Raw genomic sequence first — 21,207 nt, 5'->3', positions numbered from 1 at the left:
CGTTTTGTTTTCCAGAAGGAGCTCATAATAGAGGACTCCCTTCCAATCCCCCCATATACACAACATCACCTTTTTTGGATGAAGACCAGCCTTTGGTGTGGTTTGTGGTGGCTTGTTTCACTTGCCCCACGATTTTTTCTGTTCCACATTATTGTACAGCATCCACTTTTCATCACCCGTCCCAATTTGTTTTAAAAATGGAACGTTTTCATTACATTTCAGTAGAGAATCGCACGCAGAAGTACGATCAAGAAGGTTTTTTTTTGCTTAACTTATGTGGAACTCAAACATCAAAGCGATTGACATAACCAAGCTGGTGCAAATGATTTTCAGCACTTGATTTGGATATTTTGAGTATGTAGGCTATCTCCCACGTGGTATAATGTCGATTGCTCTCAATTAATGTCTCCATTTGATCACTATCAACTTCAACTGGTCTACCCCAATGTGGAGCATCGTCCAGCAAGAAATCTCTAGCATGAAACTTGGTAAATGAATTTTGACACGTTTGGTCAGTCACAGCACCTTCTCCATAAACTGCACAATTGTTTTTTGCTTTTCAGTTGCGTTTTTGCCTTTCTTGAAATAATAAAGCATAATATGCCGAAAATGTTACTTTTTCCCTTACATCACCAATATTAAAATGGCTACACAAAAATTCACCAATTTTGATTTTTTTTAAATGCTTACTGATATGAGAACTGCCACAATACAATCTAACAAAATTGTTTCAAATGAAGTTAAAGACAACTTAGTGCTACTAGACCATTTTTTTTAATTAAAAAATTTTTTTTTAAATTTATTTATTTTTGGTTGCATTAGGTATTTGTTGCTGCATGCAGGCTTTCTCTAGTTGCAGCCAGCAGGGGTTACTCTTCGTTGTGGTGCGTGGTCTTCTCATTGCAGTGGCCTCTTTTGTTGCAGAGCACAAGCTCTAGGCATGTGGGCTCAGTAGTTGTGGCTTGCAGGCTCTAGAGCACAAGCTCAGTAGTTGTGGCACATGGGCTTAGTTGCTCCACGGCATGTGAGATCTTCCCAGACCAGGGATTGAACCCTTGTCCCCTGCGTTGGCAGGCAGATTCTTACCCACTGTGCCACCAGGGAAGCTCTGCTAGACCATCTTACAGAAAAAAATGAACAAACCTTTTGGCCAACATAATATTTTTAAAAAACTTACTCACATTGCATAATGATTAAATGAAGAAAGCTACAAGGTTTTTCTGAATATTCATACATAAAAAGGATACTTTAATATATTCTTTGAGGAAATGAAAAGTAACATTGTTAGCTAATGAAAGCTTCGAAAAGAGTTGGTAAAATATTTGAAAAGACTACAAAAACTACTGTTTCACAAAAAATTCAAACAGTTTCAATCATGTAAAATAAAAGACAATAAAAAACATGTTGGGGGATTATATTCAGCTACAAGTAACAGGAAACACCCATAGCCATCTTGACAGAAGGAGGTGCTTATTCTCACATGGAAACAATGGGTCACCAATGTCCCTGTGCAATGCAGTAGAGAAACAAACTCCCATGTCATTCGTTTTGGTGGCACCTTTGTGAATGTTGTGGTGAGTCAGGAACACATACTAGTATTACTAGTATTATTAACTACATAAAGTGTTTCCTACACATATTAGACACTATAAAGATATAATCCAGAGAGGAGTGTAATCAGAGACTATTACCAACCATAAAATACTGAAATAACTTTCAAAGTGGACACAAGAGGCCTTACAGAAAAAATTCAAACTCTGATGGATCTTTGATGTGTAAGCTGTGAAGATATCAGGGGAACCTACATGTCTATAAAAATGGAAATCAAGCATTTTTTGATGGTGTTGAGGACACTCTTGACTACAAGGGCACAGAATCTGGAAAATAAGCTGGGAGATGGTGTCCTTGAAGCTCCTACATATCTGCCTCTCTCCCAGTGTGGGGAATCCACTATCTGAAGAACGTCTTCTCTGCATCTGCTTTAAAATCGCACACAGGTGAGCTGTCGGTGAATGCTAACATGGAACCACAAAAGGGATAGATTCTGGTCTATCCCTAGGACCTATTAGTCTAGGTCCTAATATGACTCATAGGCAAGATATCTCCAACTCCAGATTTTCTGTATTATCACAAGTCTCACAGTCTATTCAACAAATACCAGTCAGAAGGAAACACAAAAAGCAAATAGGAAAAATCATAATTTACATAACAGTATACTCTTTGACATATTAGTCATACATAAAATTTATTCCAAGTGTTTAATAGAATGGAAAATGGGAAAAGGCTCCTATACACACCACCACCAGAAACGATCTTTCTCAGTAAAAAGGATACAATATATACAATATATTATATACCTAGGAACTGCCACACAAAACTACTAGGAAATCCCAACAAATACCAAACTGTCATTTTTCAATGGCCCATTAACAGAGGATGAATAGAACATTATAAAAATTTAAGTCTCACTGCATACTAGAAATACACTTAAATTCATCCATGAATCCAACAGGCTTCAGAAGTAAATAGAACAAAGTAACTATCCAAGTAAAGGAAAAATCACTACCTTTAAACGTTATGTACTATTGTTGAAAGACGAATTACAGAATGAATTCACATTAATATTCGTTCGTGAAATTAGTAGAAATCCACCATTGAAGGATACACTTGAAGAAAGATCCTGAGTAAACACAACATATTTATAAATTTTTGTTTGTTTGTTTGTTTGGCTGCATTGGGTCTTTGCTGCTGTACATGGGCTTTCTCTAGTTGTGGCGAGCGGGGGCTGCTTTTCGTTGCAGTGCACGGGCTTCTCATTGTGGCGGCTTCCCTTGTTGTGGAGAATGGGCTCTAGGTGCACAGGCTTCAGTAGTTGTGGCACGTGGGCTCAGTAGTTGTGGCTCATGGGCTCTAGAGCCCAGGCTCAGTAGTTGTGGCACATGGGCTTAGTTGCTCTGTGGCATCTTCCAGGACTAGGGCTCGAACCCATGTACCCTGTATTGGCAGGCAGATTCTTAACCACTGCACCACCAGGAAAGTCCTATAAACTTTTAAAACAACTCTTTCTGGACTTCACTGGCAGTCTAGTGGTTAAGACTCCGCACTTCCATTGCACGGGGCACAGGTTTGATCCCTGATTGGGGAACTAAGATGCCCCACATGCTGCACAGCCTGGCCAAAAAAAAATAATAATAAATAAAATTTTTAAAAACTCTTTCATATTGAAGGTTTTTTGGAACATTAGGCATAGATTACTTTCCATCAAGTTATCTCATGTTACTTACATTTATACTTCTTTTCCATGGGAGTTTTTACATGTAATGATATCGACCAACAACCCAGGCTGTTTACAAATAAGGTTTTATCTAGTAAACCCTTTTATGGTTTCATAAACTACAAAGATCAGAAAAGCTATTCCCACATTCGTCATATTTTATATGATTTCTGTCCAGTGTGCAGTCTCAGGTCTTTGAACGACTGAGAGGCAAATGAAGGATTTCCCACATTCCTGTCATTGATAGGGTTTCTGTCCAGTGTGAATTCTTTCATGCACTTGAACATATGCAGAAGTGAAGGTTTTCCCTTCATTTTTACATTCATAGGGTTTTTCTCAAGTATGGGTCCTTCGATGTATTTTCAAAACTGCTAGATATCTATAACTTTTACCACATTGTTCACATTGATATGGTTTCTCTCCAGTGTGACTCCTTTCATGTGTTTTAAGAGAACTGGGATTAATGAATATTCTCTCACATTCTTTACATTTATAAGGTCCATCCCCAGTGTGTGTTATCATGTGTTTCTGAAGGGTTATTTTCCATGTGAAGGCTTTCCCACATTCCTTACATTCATAGGGTTTTTCTCCAGTGTGGATTCTTTCATGATTTCGAAGAGACCGGGCAGTATTCAATACTTTAGAACATGTTTTACACACATATGGTGTCTCTCCTGTGTGATGTCTTTTGTGTAGCTGTAAGGAACTGAAATGATTGAAGCCTTTTCCACACTGCTTACATTCATAGAGTTTCTCTCCCCTGTGAATTCTTTCATGGATTTGAATAGTTTCAGGACTTTTAAAGGCTTTTCCACATTGTTTACATTGATAGGGTTTCTCTCCGTTGTGACTGCTTTCATGCATTCGAAGACAACTGGGATAAATGAATGCTTTCTCACATTTCTGACATTTGTAAGGTAAATCCCCAGCGTGAGTTACCATGTGTTTTCGAAAAGTTGTTTCCCACATGAAGGCTTTCCCACATTCCTTACATTCATAGGGTTTCTCTCCTGTGTGAGTTCTTTTGTGTAGTCGGAAGGATTTTTGATATCGAAAGACTTTTCCACATTGTTCACATTCATAGGGCTTCTCTCCAGTGTGACTCCTTTCATGTGTTCTAAGAGAACTAGGAGAAATGAATGCTTTCCCACATTCTTTACATTTATATACCTTCTCATGGTACTTTTGATACTCTCTTCGTTTGTTTTCAATGTGACATTTCATGTGTCTATTAAAGGATGAATGATGCATGAAGACCTTTGCACATGCACTGCATTCCCATGGTTTTAAACCAGGAGTTTTCTTCTTCAGATTGAGAGTTGGAATAAGGGTGAAGTTTTCTCCACAGAAACTACTGCCTTTACTTTCAGAGAGTCTCTCTACCATAGAACTTCTGTAAACAATGAGAAGATTATCAATGATTTCTTTATTAAGAAATCATTTATTTATTGTATTTATTATGATTTATGGGAACAGTGAGGTTTTCTATCTTGTGTGAATTGTTAGAAGTTGAATAAACTGAATGCTCTGCAACAGGACTTCACCTCTTCTATTAAAAAGTGATATTCAAATATAGGGTTTATTGACTGCACATGAACTATATTGGAAACACAGAACATTTATATCACATTTAAGAAAATACTTTTTCGGAGACATTTTCTGAGAATAGAATAACTAAATTTGAAGACTGGGCTATTTGTTTTTGTTGACTTCTTTAAAATTTTCAGAATATACCATGATTCTCACAAGACAATGCTTTGAATTGCGGGTGTGACTCACCTTAATTTTCTCCCCTGGTTTTTGTACTGATCTTCAATGTCATGATCTTCCTGTTTTGTTTCTGAAATGCAGAACCAGAAAAATGATCCCAAAGTACTAGAAATGACAGAAAAATTATTGGACTTTAGGCCCATGATGAGCTCTGACTATGTCTAGTTTCCTTTCTTTCTTCTTCTCTTTATTTTGGGGGGGCGGGTGCTGTGCAGTATGGCCTACAGGATCTTAGTTTCCTGACTAGAGACTGAACTGAGGCCACAGCAGTGGTGAAAGTGCCGAGTCCTAACCACTGCACCGCTGGGGATTTCCCTTTGATCCCCACCTCCCCTAGTTTCTTTACCAAAGTTTTCCCTTTCCACATTCCACAACTTTGAACAATATTGACAGGTAAGAAACACTTGTTCTCTAATTGACAAAGGGAGGGAATTTTTCATTCTTACCTACTGAGACCAGGTTCTGGAAGTTTTCCCGCATCACATCTCTGTAGAGTTTCCTCTGTGAGGAATCCAGTAAAACCCACTCCTCCAGGGTGAAATTCACAGCCACATCCTCAAAGGCCAATGAGTCCTAAAACACCCAAAATAGGAGCACACTGAGATGCATGAGACTGACAGAACTAGACACGCACACTCGATTTATAGGAAGGTTACATACAATTCTGTTGTTTACAAAGAGTTATTCTATGACTTGATCATGATAAACTTATTCTCCATACTTCCTCAATAATTTAACAGCATCATGAACAAATGGAAATTATTTACACATAACTTTTGTGGTCACAGTATCGCTTATGTCACAATAATGGCAGAGCCCAGAGAATGAGAAATACTTTACAAATGAAAGAAACGTCATTTTAAGAACAATGATTTCTGCTGAAAAAATTCTTTCATCTTCTTCTTATGATCCACAAGTTACAGTACTCCATGAGGCAGAGGATCAAGATTGCATGAGGTTTTAATAAATAGGCATACAGTGAAGAACTGGAAGCTTTTTTCTAATCCTATCACCTATCATCAGAGGCCAGGTGACCTGTAGAAATCAAACTTTTAACAAAGCCCAGCTGGCCACACTGTCCCAAAGTCCTCCAGGCCTTTAGAAGAAATCACAATCACACACAGTTGCCTGAATATAAATATTCTTCTGCAGATGCACTGCTTTTAAGTTGTATAATGATTAGCATAGACTCTGTTTTTCCTTCCTCTCTACATATAATTTGATGCAGGTAGAAAGTTACTTCAAATTTAGAGCTCAGACATGGGGAAGAAGCATTAATATGTTAGATCACAAAATCCCTGTACTCAGGTGCCTCAAGGCGCTTCCAGCCAAATTCTAGAACACACAGTGCAATTACATGCCCAAAAAACTCTTTCTCTTCACACCATAACAGTATACTCTGGGTCTTACTGCCCTCAGGGAACATGTTAAGAGCTACAGTTTACAAGGGAGCTCACCAAAGTCCATAACACTTTGATGGTGAATTTTCCCATGATTATAAATTATGTAAGGGTTTCATCATTGGCTTCCTCCAAAAGAACATAAAGTCTCCATCCTGCTATTTCAGGAACAGGAGTTTCCCAAGCAGCCAGTATTGCAACTGCTAAGTGAAAATCTAGTCTGGGATTTATGAAATTAGAAGTTGTGATTCTCCATCTCACGAGAAGAGAATGAAAAATTTTGAAATAAACAAGTCCTCCCAGAGCCATGAGAGCACTGACTTCAAAGGGTAAACTGGTGCCCTAAAACTGGGAAAGAGAAAAGAAAGACTTTTTTTTTTTTTGCAGTATGCGGGCCTCTCACTGTTGTGGCCTCTCCTGTTGCGGAGCACAGGCTCCAGACGCGCAGGCTCAGCATCCATGGCTCACGGGCCCAGCCGCTCCGCAGCATGAGGGATCCTCCCGGACCAGGGCACAAACCCACGTCCCCTGCATCGGCAGGCGGACTCTCAACCACTGTGCCACCAGGGAAGCCCAGAAAGACATTTTTTAAATATGCCCCAAAGATTCTGTTCTTAAGGCTGGTACCCAAAAAAACTGTTTCACTGTAGTCTAACACAAAGACAAAAAGGATCAAAAAAGATAGAACACAGTATCCATGAACTCTGGCATGACCTTCTTTAACAGAAGATTTAAGACACATATAATGAAAATAATTGAAGGAAAAGAGAGACAGAAATAAGTAACGACCACTGAGATGTTCCTAATATTAATGATAGACAACACCCATAGATCCATGAGGCTCAGTGAACAATAAAAATGAAAACACCTAAAATGGAGACCAAAGTATATTATATTTAAAGTAGAGAGAAAAACAAAGGCAAAGAGAATATATATTGTAAGAAGCCAGAGGTATACTTTAGGTACAGAGAAATAAAGATTAGAATCAAACTGGACTTCTTTTCAGGAAAAAAAAACAATAATAATAATTATATACATACGTATATATAAAAGAACTAAGTGGATTGAAACATTTAAAGTTTTGAAATTAAAAAAAAAACAAACAGTGTCCTAGAATTCTGTTAGGAAGCACAATTATCCTTAAAAAATAGAAGGCCATTTTGAGACAAAATTTGATGGAACTTGTCATTAGTATGCCAACTTTGAAAGACATTAAAATTCATCAGAAAGAACGTAAATTATGTAGGAGAATTAAAAGAGGAATAAATAAAGGTAAACATCTTTTATATTTCTTTTATAATAGATGATACTTTGTCTAAAATCATATTAGCAAGAATGACATTGATAATGATAACCTTGTGGATAAGTGAAATAAATGACAGCCATATCAATAGGGACAGAGGAGGGGAAATGGGAATAGTGTGGTATGAGGTACCTGAACAACCACTGAAGAGGTACTGCGTTAAGTTGCAGACTGATGTGGGTTAGTTCTAAATGTATACTGAAAACTCAAGGGCAACCACTAAAAAAGTTCTTTACAAAGGTATAGGTTAAGAATGGAAAAAAGGAAGAATCAGACAAAATGCTCAGTTAAATCCAGAGAAGGTAGAAAAAAGAGAAAAGACAAATGAAAAAATAAGGGCAACAAATAGAAAGAGTAAAAAGTGTTAGATATTAATCCAACCATATTAGTCACCATTTCAATCAACAATGGTCTCAATACAAATGAAAGAAAATTACAGTAATATCAGATTTACTTATTCACTTTTATTGAAGTATAGATGATTTACAAAGTTGTGTTAGGTTCTGGTGTACAGAAAAGTGATTCAGATATATATATACATATATATCTATCTATCTATATATATATATATTCATATATATATATTCTTTTTCATATTCTTTTCCATTAAGGTTTTCTACAGGATTTTACAGTACCTTGTGCTATACAATAGGACCTTGTTGTTTATCTATTTTATATATAATAGCTTGTTTCTGCTAATTCCAAACTCCTAATTTATCTCCCCCCACCCCCTTTCCCCTTTGGTAACCGTAACTTTCATTTTGATGTCTGTCTGTTTTTGTTTTGAAAATAAGTTCATTTGTGACATATTTTAGATATCACATATAAGTGATATCATATGGTATTTCTCTTTCTCCATCTGATTTACTTCATGTAGTATGATAATCTGTACATCTATCCATGTTGCTGCAAATGGCATTATTTCACCTTTAATGGCTGAGTAGTATTCCACTGAATATATATACTACATCTTTATCCATTCATCTGCCAATGGACATGTAGGTTGTTTCCATGTCTTGGTTGCTGTAAATAGTGCTGCTATGAACATTTGGGTGCCTGTATCATTTTGAATTAGAGTTTTCTCTGGATATATACCCAGGACTGGGATTTCTCGATGATATGGCAACTCTAGTGTTTTGGGGAACCTCCATACTGTTTTCCAAAGTAGATGCACCAATCTACATTGCTTCCAACAGTACAAAAGGGCTCCGTTTTCTCCACACCCTCTCTAGCATTTGTTATTTGCAGACTTTTAATGATGGCCATTCTGACCAATGTGAGGTGGGCACCTCACTGCAGTTTTGATTTGCATTTCTCTAACAATTAGCAATGCTGAACATCTTTTCATGTGCCTATTGGCCATATGTATGTCTTCTTTGGAGATATGTCTATTTAGGTCTTCTGCCCATTTTTTATTGGGTTGTCTGGTTTTTGTTATTGGATAGTATGTGCTATTTGTATATTTTAGAAATTAAGCCCCTGTTGGTGGCATCATTGACAAATATTTTCTCCTAGTACGAAGGTTGTGTTTTCATTTTGTTTATGGTTTCCTTTGTTGTACAAAAGCTTATACGTTGTTTGGGACCCATTTGTTTATTTTTACTTTTATTTCTATTGTCTTGAGAGACCAACCTGAGAAAACATTGGTATAATTTATATCAGAGAATGTTTTGTCTATGTTCTCTTCTATGAATTTTATGATGTCATGTCTTACATTTAAGTCTTTAAGCCATTTCGAGTATATTTTTGTATATGGTGTGAGGGTGTGTTCTAACTTCATTGATTTACATGAGGCGGTCCAACTTTCCCAACACCACTTGCTGAAGAGACCGTCTTTTCCCCATTGTATATTCTTGTCTATTTTGTCAAAGATTAATTGAGCATTGGTGTGTGGGTCTATTTCTGGCCTCTCTATTCTGTTCCATTGAGTCTATATTTCTGGTTTTGTGGCAGTATCACACTGTTTTGACAACTTTAACTTTGTATTATTGTCTGAAATCTGGGAGGGTTATGCCTTTAGCTTTTTTCTTTTTTCCTCAGAACTGCTTTGGCAATTCTGGGTCTTTTACAGTTCCATATATCTTTTAGGATTATTTGTTCTAGTTCTGTGAAAAATGTTATGAGTAATTTGATAGGGATCACATTAAATCTGTAGATTACTTTGGGTACTATGGCCATTTTAACAAAAATAATTCCTCCAATCCAAGAGTATGGGTTAGCTTTCCATTTTTTTAAAAATAAACTTATTTATTTATTTTTGGCTGTATTGGGTCTTCACTGCTGCACGCGAGCTTTCTTTAGTTGTGTCGAGTGGGGGCTACTCTTTCTTGTGGTGTGCAGGCTTCTCAGTGCAGTTGCTTCTCTTGTTGTGGAGCACGGGCTCTAGGCGTGCAGGCTCTAGAGTGCAGGCTTAGTAGTTGTGGCACATGGACTAAGTTGCTCCACGGCATGTGGGATCTTCCCGGACCAGGGCTCGAACCCATATCGGCAGACGGATTCTTAACCATTGTGCCACCAGGGAAGCCCAGCTTTCCATTTTTTGATTCAGTTCAATTTCCTTTATCAATGTTTTATGGTGCTCAACATATCTCTTTCACCTCCTTGGTCAGGTTTGTTCCAAAGTATTTTATTTTTTTCGGTGCATACTGTTTTTTTTTACTTTCCCTTTCTGATATCATAATATGTGATTTTTAAAATTACAATTATATGTAGTCTACCAAAAACTCATTTTAAATATGAAGGCACTGGCAGATGAGAAATAAAGCAATGGAGATAAATACACCATGCCAAAACTAACCAAAAGAATGCTGGCACTCATATATGAACTTTAGAGAATGCAGATTTCAGACCAAGGAAATCTCAGGGGTAGAAAGGACTTTACATAATGACAAAAAGGTCCATTCTGCAAGAGGCCATAACAATCCTTCATGTGTACATACATAGCAACAAAGCGGCAAAATACATAAGGCAAGACATGAAGAATGAAGGGAGGAATACATAAATCCATTATTATAGTCATACATCAACACCCCCTTATCATAAGCTGTATATAACAGCAGGCAGAAAATCAGGAAGGACAGACTTGCTTTGAGGAATACTATGAAATAACTAAATGTAATTGTAATCTAAAGAACACTTCATGCAACAAGAGCTGAATACACATTCTTCTAAAATTCATATGAAACATTCAACCAGACCGAACACTTTCTGGGACATAAAGCATACCTTAACAAATCTGAAAGAAGAAAAATCATACAAACCATGCTCCTAGAACTCAAAGGCATTCATCTAGCAATCAATACAAGCAAGAGATTTGGAAAAACCCCTAACACACAGAGGTTCAACAACATATTTCTAAGTAATACATGGGATCAAAGAAGAAGTCTCAAGAGAAATTAAGATTTGTTTTGAGCTAAATTGTGGCATGTAGCAAAAGCAGTGCCTACCGAGAAACTTATGTCATCATCAACTGGGAAAAAACAAAGGTCTGTAAACAACAACACAAGCATCTACCTTAAGAAACAATAAAGAGGGCTTCCCTGGTGGCGCAGTGGTTGAGAGTCCGCCTGCCGATGCAGGGGACATGGGTTCGTGCCCCGGTCCGGGAAGATCCCACATGCCGTGGAGTGGCTGGGCCCGTGAGCCGTGGCCACTGAGCCTGCGCGTCCAGAGCCTGTGCTCCACAATGGGAGAGGCCACAACAGTGAGAGGCCACAACAGTGAGAGGCCCGCGTACCACAAAAAAAAGAAACAATAAAGAGAAGACGATATAATCACAAAATAAAGTTATAAAAATCAGAAAGGAAATTAATGTAATTGTGGGTAATTGAAGGAGAAAAAAACTTTTAAGCTAGTTCTTTGACAAGATTAATAACACTGATAAACATCTAATCAATATGCCTATAAGGGAAGACAGAGGGTAAAAGGAAATATCAGAAAAGAACAAAGGGGGAAATGAAAATTTCAAAGGATTTGGTAAAATACAGCATCCATTTTTAATCACAAACAAGTAATAGAGGGAACTTCTACTTCCTGAAAAAGAATATATTCATGTATCCTGTAGGTAAATTCAAATATTTGGTCTCTAGGACATAATTATCTCTGTGAAACATCTTAAAGATCCTCCAACAACAGATAACTCTTGGAATTAAGAGGGCATATCCTGGGCTTCCCTGGTGGCGCAGTGGTTAAGAAGGTACCTGCCAATGCAGGGGACACGGGTTTGAGCCCAGGTCTGGGAAGATCCCACATTTCGTGGAGCAGCTAAGCCCGTGTGCCACAACTACTGAGCCTGCACTCTAGAGCCTGTGAGCCACAACTACTGAGCCAACATGCCACAACTACTGAAACCTGCACATCTAGAGCCCGTGCTCCACAACAAGAGAAGTCACCGCAATGAGAAGACCACGCACCGCAACGAAGAGTAGCCCCCGCTCGCCACAACTAGGGAGAAGCCCACGCGCAGCAACGAAAACCCAAAGCAGCCAAATAAATAACATAAATAAATTTATTAAAAAAATAGAAGACATATCTCAAGATTGAAAGATAATCAACTGTTTTCCTGTAGACCCACACTGAACTTGGACAAAGAAGGAAAGGCAATTCAAATGAAAGGAAAATCTTTTAAACAAATAGTGCTGTAAATAATGGATATTCACAAACAAACACACACACAAACAAAGCAAATGTAAACATAGGACTTACACGTTTTACAAAAAAAGCCTCAAAACACATCACAGATCTAAATGTAAAATGCAAAAGTAATAAACTCCTCCAAAATATCATGGAAGGAAATCTAGGTCACTTTGGGTTTGGTGATGAATTTTCAAATATAACAACAAACACAAGGTCTGTAAAAGAAAAAAAGGATAATTTCACTTCATTAAAATAAAAAACGTCTCCTCTCAGAAAGGCAGTGTTAAGGGAATGAAAAGCTGAGTCACAGGATATGAAAAAATACTAATATTTGCAAAACACTTATGTGATAAATAACTGGTATTCAAAATATCCAGGAACTATTAAAACTCAACAGTAAGAAGATAAATAATCCAATTGAAAATGGGCAAAAGATCTGAACAAACAGCTCCCAAAAAAAGATATATAGAAGGGAAACAGGAAATATGAAAACATGCTCAATGTCAAATGTCAGTAGGAAATTGCAAATAAAACGAGCTATCACTACACACCTATTTAATAACTAAAATGCAAAACACCAAATAGATGTGAAGGTAATCCTCATTCATTGCTGGGGGGAATGGAACTTGGTACCCCTACAAAGGAAGACAGGAGCTCTCTTTCAAAACAAAATATACTCTTAGTATGTATATTAAGACCCAGCAATCACACTCCTTGTTATTTGTCCAAATGAGATCAACTCTTATATTCACACAAAACTCATACACAAATACCTGTAGGAGCTTTATTCATAACTGGCATGAGTCAACAGGTAAGCAAGATATCTTGCAAGAGTCAAATAATCAGTGGTATATCCATATGATGAAACAGTGTTCACTAATAAAAAGGAATAAAGTATCAAGCTATGAAAACACATGAAGCAAAGCTCAAAAGTATATTGCTACCAGAAAGAAGCCAATCTGGCAGAGCTATATACTATATGATTCCAAGTATAGGAGGGCCTTCAAGTACTTCCCCTCGCAGGCTCAAACGGGGCCTTGGCCTGAAGACACTGACCTCAGGCTCTGCTCCCAACTACAGGTGCTCTCCACCACCACTGATACTTTAAATACACAAACCCTGTTTGAACAATTCAGCAAAATCACTCAAATCCAGTGTTTATGTGGAAATGAGAGAAGAAAATTATAAGCCACTTCTACTAGTTCACCAGGAAACCCCAAATATCTATTCCTTTTCAGAAAAAAATGTCAGTCAATTACTTCCAAGGCAATTTCATTTACTACATAATTAATCACGCTTGAATACTTCTCCTCTACAAGTCTAAATCTTGGAACTTTATTTGAAATCCACCAAAAGTAAAGGAGAGGCCACAAAAATTTAACCACACTTCCTCAGGGATTGAATAAAAGCAAAAAATTCTTAACAAATGGAATGTAATACTGGAATTTTTTTCCCCCTGAAATTCACCTCTCTTACCTCTTTGGAAATATTTTATATGGACTTTGAAGCTCTATTTTACACTATTGAAGAAAGAAACTTAAATAAGCGAGTAAATCTTTTGAAGGGGACTAACCTAGGGATGGGCAGGGTAGATCGTCCATAAAAGTTCAAAAAAAACCTCCACGAAAGGACTTCCTATAGGATATCTGTTTCCAGTAAAAAATCAGAAGAAAGGACTTCATACAACCCACTTCCAAGTGGTCATTGTCGGCTTCTGCTCTTGTAAAATATCCACAGACCACCCCCCGCCCCCAAAATAATACCATCCACCTCACTACGGAACTAGGATAAACAATTAAAATATTTGTTTGAAATGCACTGCGGAGACGAATAGGTGATAGGTAATTTGAATCGGAGAGGCGAAACCGACTTTGGGAATGAGGGAAGCGATCTGGAAATTTAATGATTTATTGCCAGCCCTACAAAGAGCTCCTCTGGGGGGCTAAGGTCTTTGAAATTCTGCTTCCCAAACATTTGGAAAACTCAGAGAAAAAAATGAAACCGTGTAAGTCAGATGGGACTTGAACCCACGTGCCGGGACTCGAACCCTGCCTAAACCCAGATTGGGACTTGAACCTATGGTCTTTTAATTAGAATCACTCACCTGGTGTTGGACTTACTGAGGCTCGGGTTCTTTGTGTCACAGTGCAGAAGGAATTCAGCAAGAGGCGAAGAGATAGGCAAGATGTAGATTTATTAATATAGGACGCTTGCAAGAGACGCAAGCAGGCAGGGGGGCTCTGCCCTGAGGATTAAGTGGGCTATATTTTTATAGTCAAAGGAAAGTGGGGAAGGGGAAAAAGACTGCCTTCTTCCTCATTCTTCGAGTAGATGTCAGGCTTAGGTCACTAGCTCCTCCTTCCTATGGCATAGGAGAGTGTCTGACCCTATGAGGTCAAACTAGGACTGTCGTAGAGCTTATTCAAATCAGGAGAAAGGTGGTAACATACACTAAAGTATGTTGTTTCATCTCAAGTCTCCATATAATGAGGGTCTCCTACTTTGGAATGTCACATTTCTCTTAAAATTCCTGTCCTTGGTGTTAAGGATCATTACCTTGCTGAACTCGACCAGCAGAATGCAGGTCTCATTTTTTCTTTCACTTAATGATCTGGGGCATATCTCATGCTTTTATTTATGGCTTTATACTTAAGGAGCCCTGATTGGTTCCACAACATTTTCGATAGCTTTCTTGAGCGATCAATAAGTTACAGTGGTCTCCCAAAGTTCCCTAGGTTTCCCTCGCTATTTACAATCCCCTACTGGGACTTCTACAACTACCAGTGTAACTATCCTATTCTATCCCTATCAAAACGGGTGCCCCCTGGGGCAGAAAGGAAAGGCTGAGACCCCTCAGACCACAGCTAATCCCACGACCGAACCCTGGAGAACGAGTCCCAGTTGTCACCTGAAGGCCGTGCCTGAGGTCACCACACAATCTGGGGGGAGAAGAGGGGCTGCAGAGCAGCCGGGTGAGGCTCCGGGGCCAAAGTTCCTGCAGCGAAGTGACCGAACAGGACGCCCGGGGTCCGAGCTGCCGGGCCAACCCCGCCACTGAGACCCGGAGGGGACTGAGGTCCGAGCAGCGCCCCAGACCCCCGCGTATCCGCAGACTCCGGAGTTGACCGCGAAGTGACCGGGTCAAAAAAGATGGCCGGTTTCGGCCGGTTGCGACCAGTCCCTTCGCAGCGTCCACAGTCCGGCTCAGCACACTCACCATTTCGAGGTTTCCTGGGTCTGTCTGAGTCCCTCCTAACGACTCCAAGGACTACTGCAGAACACAGGGCAACAGAAGGTACGTGAAAGTTAACAGGTTAGTGAACCCGGAACAGACGCGCGATCCCTCCGCTGTAGAAGGTAAGGAAGTCCACGCCTGAGTGGGGGACCGCTCCGCCCACCTGCCTCAGCGGCCGCCTGGTTGGACAGATCTCAATACCCCGCCCCCTAATGCCTCCCACCTGTGGGAGGTGGGATGGGACCTGTCCCCGCCTGGCACGTTTGCTTGGTAAAACAACATTTCCTGGCCTGGGATTGTCTCAGTTGTCTTCCGCAGCTCCTCCTGCACTGGGATTCCTGATTCTGTTTCAAGATGCAGCAAGTACAGATAAGAGGATGGCCCAGGTCAGTCCTGCCTGGAACAAGAGGGTCTTATGTCCTCCAGGGGTCAAGGGCTTGGTGTAAGTCTGTGTGGCCAGGCACGGAACTGTGCTTCTTGTTAAGAAACGCAGACACTTAAATGTGAATTCACCATCTATAATAAAGGGGTTGACTCCATTTTCATCTTTCGTCCTTGACAGCGCTGAGCCTTCCACCAATCCCTGCCCCATTCCCACTTATTAGGTACTTAAGCTAAAGAATCCCAGAGCACTTGGCTCTGGTAGGAAATTTGAATCAGTCAGCCTAGCTGGGTGCCAGGACAAATCTCAGTTAAACCACAGGCTATGATATGTGTTCATTAACTTCTCAGGTGTACGTTTTACACTGGTAGGAAATTTTATAAATAAATTAATTAATTACTAATTTTTGTTGGACTATAGCTGATCCACAATGCTGTAGTAGCCTCAGGTGCACAGCAAGGTGAATCAGCCACACATATACATACACCAGCTCTTTTCTTAGATTCCCCTCCTATATAGGCCATGACAGAGGACTGAGTAGAGTTCCCTGCGCTACACAGCAGGCCCCCATCAGTTATCCGTTCTACATATAGTAGTGTGTACACGTCAATCCCAACCTCTCAATTTATCCCTCCCTATTTATCCCCTGGTAACCATAAGTTTGCTTTCTACACCCTCGACTCTACCTCTGCCCTACAAACAAGTTCATTTGCACCCCCTTTCTAAACTCCATATATAAGCAACATCACATGACATCCAACCTTCTCTGTCTGACCCACAGCACTAAGCACAACAATCTCCAAGTCCATCCATGTCGCTGCAAATGGCATCATTTTGTTCTTTTGTATGGCTGAGTAATATTCCACTGTATTTATGTACCATATCTTCTTTATCCATTCCTCTGTTGATGGACATTTAGGTTTCTTCCAAGTCCTGGCTATTATAAATGTAAATAATGCTGCAATGAACATTGGGGTGCATGTATCCTTTCAAATTATGGTTTTCTCTGGATATATGCCTAGGAGTGGAATCGCTGGGTCATATGGTAGTTCTGTTTTTAGATTTTTAAGGAACTTCCATACTGTTCTCCATAGTGGCTGTATCAATTTACATTCTCACCAACAGTGTAGGGGGTGTTCCCTTCTCTCCACACCCTCTCCAGCATTTACTGTTTGTAGATTTTTTGATGATGGGCATTCTGACCCATGTGAGGTGATACCTCCTCGTAGTTTTAATTTGCATTTCTCTAATAATTAGTGATGTTGAGCATCTTTTCATGTGCTTTTTGGCCAACTGTATGTCTTCTTTGGAGAAATGTCTATTTAGATCTTCCTCCCATTTTTTGATTGAGTTGTTTGTTTTTTTGATATTGAGCTGTATGTGCTGTTTGTATATTTGGGAGATTAATCCCTTGTCGGTTGCTTCATTTGCTAATCTTTTCTCCCATTCTGAGGGTTATATTTTGTGTTTGTTTATGGTTTCCTTTGCTGTGCAAAACTTTTAAGTTTAACTAGATCCCATTTGTTTATTTTTGTTTTTATTTTCATTACTCTAGGAGGTGGATCAAAAGAGATCTTGCTGGGATTTGTGTCAAAAAGTGTTCTGCCTATGAGTTTTATAGTATCCGGCCTTACCTTTAGGTCTTTAATCCATTCTGAGTTTATTTTTATGTATGGTGCTAGGGAGTGTTCTAATTTCATTCTTTTAGGTAATTTGGACAATTAATAATTTTGTGCTTCAAAGGAAACTATCAAGAAAGTGGAAATATCCTTTGGAATTCTTGTGTGATATTGCTTGGAATATAAAATTGTATTGATGGTATGAAAAGAAAAAGGCAATTCCTCAAAAAATTGCAAACTGAGTCACTATCTGATCTAGCAATCCGACTTCTGAAGTAGAATTGAAAGCAGTGACTCGAACAGATATGTCAAAACAGATATATATGTTCATTTCACATTATTCATAGTAGCCATAGGTGGAAGCAACTCAAGTGTCCATCAACAGTTGAATAGACAAAAAAAACACGGTGCATACATACATCAGAGTATTATTTAGCTTTAAAAAGAAAGCAAATTTTACTCTTGCTACAACATAGATGAACCTTAGGACATTATGCTAGCTGAAATTAGCCTGACAAAAAAGGTCAAACACTGTATGATTCCATGGGTAGGAGGTACCTACAGTAGCTAAATTCCTAGAGACAAAAAGTAGAATGGTTTTCTCCATTGTATATATGTACCACATCTTCTGTATCCATTCACCAGTCGATGGGCTTTTAGGTTGCTTCCATGTCATGGCTATTGTAAACAGCACTTCAGTGACCATTGGGGTGCATGTATCCTTTCAAACCATGGTTTTCTCTGGATATATGCCCAGGAGTGTGATTGCTGGACCATATTGTAGCTATGTTTTTAGTTTTTTAAGGAACCTCCATACATACTGTTTTCCATAACGGGTACAGCAATTTACATTCCCACCAACAACCCCTTTTCTCCCCACCCTCTCCATCATTTATTGTTTTTTTGTTTGTTTTTTTCTCTAATGATGGAATACTCTCAAAAGGGAGAGCTTAAAGCACCTTGTGAATTATTTATTTTATTTATTTTTTTTTCCAAATTCTTTTCCCATTTAGGTTGTTACATAATATTGAGCAGAGTTCCCTGTGCTATACAGTAGGTCCTTGTTGTTAATCCATTTTATTTATTTATTTTTCAAATATTTATTTATTTATTTGTCTATGCCCGGTCTTAGTTGTGGCATGCGGGATCTTCAGTTCTGGTGTGCAGAACTTTTAGGTGCGGCGTGGGAACTCTTAGTTGCAGCATGTGGGATCTAGTTCCCTGACCAGGGATCAAACCCAGGCTTCTTGCACTGGGAGTGTGGAGTCTTAGCCACTGGACCACCAGGGAAGTCCCTGGTTATCTATTCTAAATATAGTAGTGTACATGTAAATCCCAAACTCCCTAAGTATCCCTCCCCCTTGCCCCTCTGGTAACCATAAGTTTGTTCTCTAAGTTTGTGATTCTGTTTCTGTTTTGTAAATAAGTTTATTGTATCTTTTTTTTTTTTTAGATTCCACATATAAGTGATATCATACGATATTTGTCTTTCTCTGACTTAGTTCACTCAGTATGACATCTAGGTCCATCCATGTTGCTACAAATGGCATTATTTCATTCTTTTTAATGGCTGAGTAATATTCCATTGTACATATGTACCACTTCTTTTTATCCATTCATCTGTCATCCATCATTTATTGTCTGTAGACTTTCTGATGGTGGCCATTCTGACTGGTGTGAGGTGATATCTCACTGTAGTTTTGATTTTCATTTCTCTAATAATTAGCAATGTTAAGCATTTTTTCACATGTCTCTTGGCCATCTGTATGTCTTCTTTGGAGAATTGTCTATCTAGGTCTTCTGCCCATTTTTTGATTGGGTTGTTTGTTTTTTTAATATTGAGCTGCATGAGCTCTTTGTAGCTTTTGGAGATTAATTCCTTTTCAGTCACATCATTTGCAAATATTTCCTCCCATTCTGTGGATTGTCTTTTTGTTTTGTTTGTGGTTTCTTTGCTGTGCAAAACTCTTTGCTTACTATAGACCTCCCAACTTCCTTTTCCCTTCTTTAAAAGAATACTCTCCTTGCTGCAGGGGAACTTGCATGCCAAGGTTGCTGACCCCAAATTACAATTCTTTGCTAATCCTGGATAAACACATATTTTGCTGGAAAAATAATTGGCATCCTATTTGTTTATGTCAACATGGGTATAGAGTTTGGTTTTGAAAGATGAAAATAGTTCTGCAGATTGGTTTCCCAATGTCAATGTATTTTGTACTACTGAACTATACACTTAAAATGATGAAAATGTAAATTTTATGGTATGTGTATATTATAAAAATTAAACTTTTAAGGCAAGACAGTGAATACAACCCTTAGAACGGAAGAAAATTTTGCAAATCATATATTTAAAACAGAACTTATATTGAAAATATCTAGAGACTTCTTATAAGTTAGTTATAAAAAGTCAATTAACTCAATATTAAATGTGACAAGCATCTGAAGTCACATTTTTCCAAGTAAAATATACAAATGATCAAGGGCATATGAAAAGATTCTGGCCATTATTAGTCATCAAGGAGATGCAAATCAAAACCACAATGAGATTCCATGTCACAAAAACTAGGATGGCTAAAATCAAAAAGTGAGGTAATAAGTTTTATCCAGGATAGATGGAGAAATTTGAACTCTCATACAGGTTGGAATGAAGACAAAATAGCAAAGCCACTCTGGAAAAAGTTCTGGGAGTTCCTCAAATATTAAACCTAGAGTTATCATATGGCCCATCAATCCCACTCCTCGGTATATGCCCAAGAATATGAAAATACTTATTTGGCCAAAACTTATACATGAATTTTAGAGTAATGTGATTCATAGTAGCCAAAAGGTAGAAACATCTAAAGTTCCATTAATAGATGAATAGGTAAACAATGTGTTTTACCCAATCAATAAAATGTTATTCTGATGTAAAATGAAGGAAATATTGATTTATAATTTTCCCTTGAAAAAAATCATGCTGAGTCAATCAAAAGACCATATACTATAGAATTCTTTTCATATGAAAGACCAGGATGGAGAAAAAGAAAGCAGATTAGTGGTTTTCTAAGGCCGGGGATTGGAGGAGGAAGATGGGAAGATTAGCGGTGACAGCTAAAGAGTAGAAGAGTTTCTTTTTGAAGTGAGAAAATCTTCAAAAATTGACTGTAGTGATAAATGCATGTATCTACAAATATACTAAAAGCATGAAAATGTATACTTAATGGGTGCCTTCCACAGTATGTGCCATACATTTCAATAAAGTTGTTCAAATAAGTCAATGCATGAAGTGTTTTGCAATGTAAGAGTTTTGCAATTAAGTCTCCTGGGAGTATAAGAATTTCCAGGTTAATTAATATCCATCACTTCACTTAGTTATCATTTTGTTTTTTTTATTTCGCTGTGCTGGGTCTTAGTTGCAGCATGCGGGATCTTCCATCTTCCTTGCAGCATGCGGGCTCTTTTAGTTCCAGCATGCAAACTCTTAGTTGCGGCATGTGGTATCTATTTCCCTGACCAGGGACGGAAGCCGGGCCCCTGCGTTGGGAGTGCGGAGTTTTACCACTGGACCACCAGGGAAGTCCTAACTATCTTTATTTTTGTTTGTGTGGTC

General features: G+C 38.5%; 1 protein-coding gene across 1 annotated transcript in view; it reads right to left on the bottom strand.

The window, feature by feature from the left end:
• The window catches only part of LOC101336394 (uncharacterized), a 72,535-nt gene that overhangs the window by 31,877 nt on the left and 19,451 nt on the right, over positions 1-21,207 (bottom strand). The window contains 4 exon segments of the mRNA XM_073801965.1: positions 3,479-4,667; positions 5,054-5,114; positions 5,491-5,617; positions 15,600-15,653. Of these exon segments, the coding sequence (XP_073658066.1) occupies positions 3,479-4,667; positions 5,054-5,114; positions 5,491-5,617; positions 15,600-15,602 (1,380 nt within the window). The 5' untranslated portion in view covers positions 15,603-15,653.

This window comes from Tursiops truncatus, chromosome 3 (genome assembly GCF_011762595.2).
Source record: "Tursiops truncatus isolate mTurTru1 chromosome 3, mTurTru1.mat.Y, whole genome shotgun sequence".
Lineage (NCBI taxonomy): Eukaryota > Metazoa > Chordata > Mammalia > Artiodactyla > Delphinidae > Tursiops > Tursiops truncatus.
The sequence above is the reverse complement of the archived record's forward strand: the minus strand, read 5'-3'. Positions and strand labels throughout refer to the sequence as shown.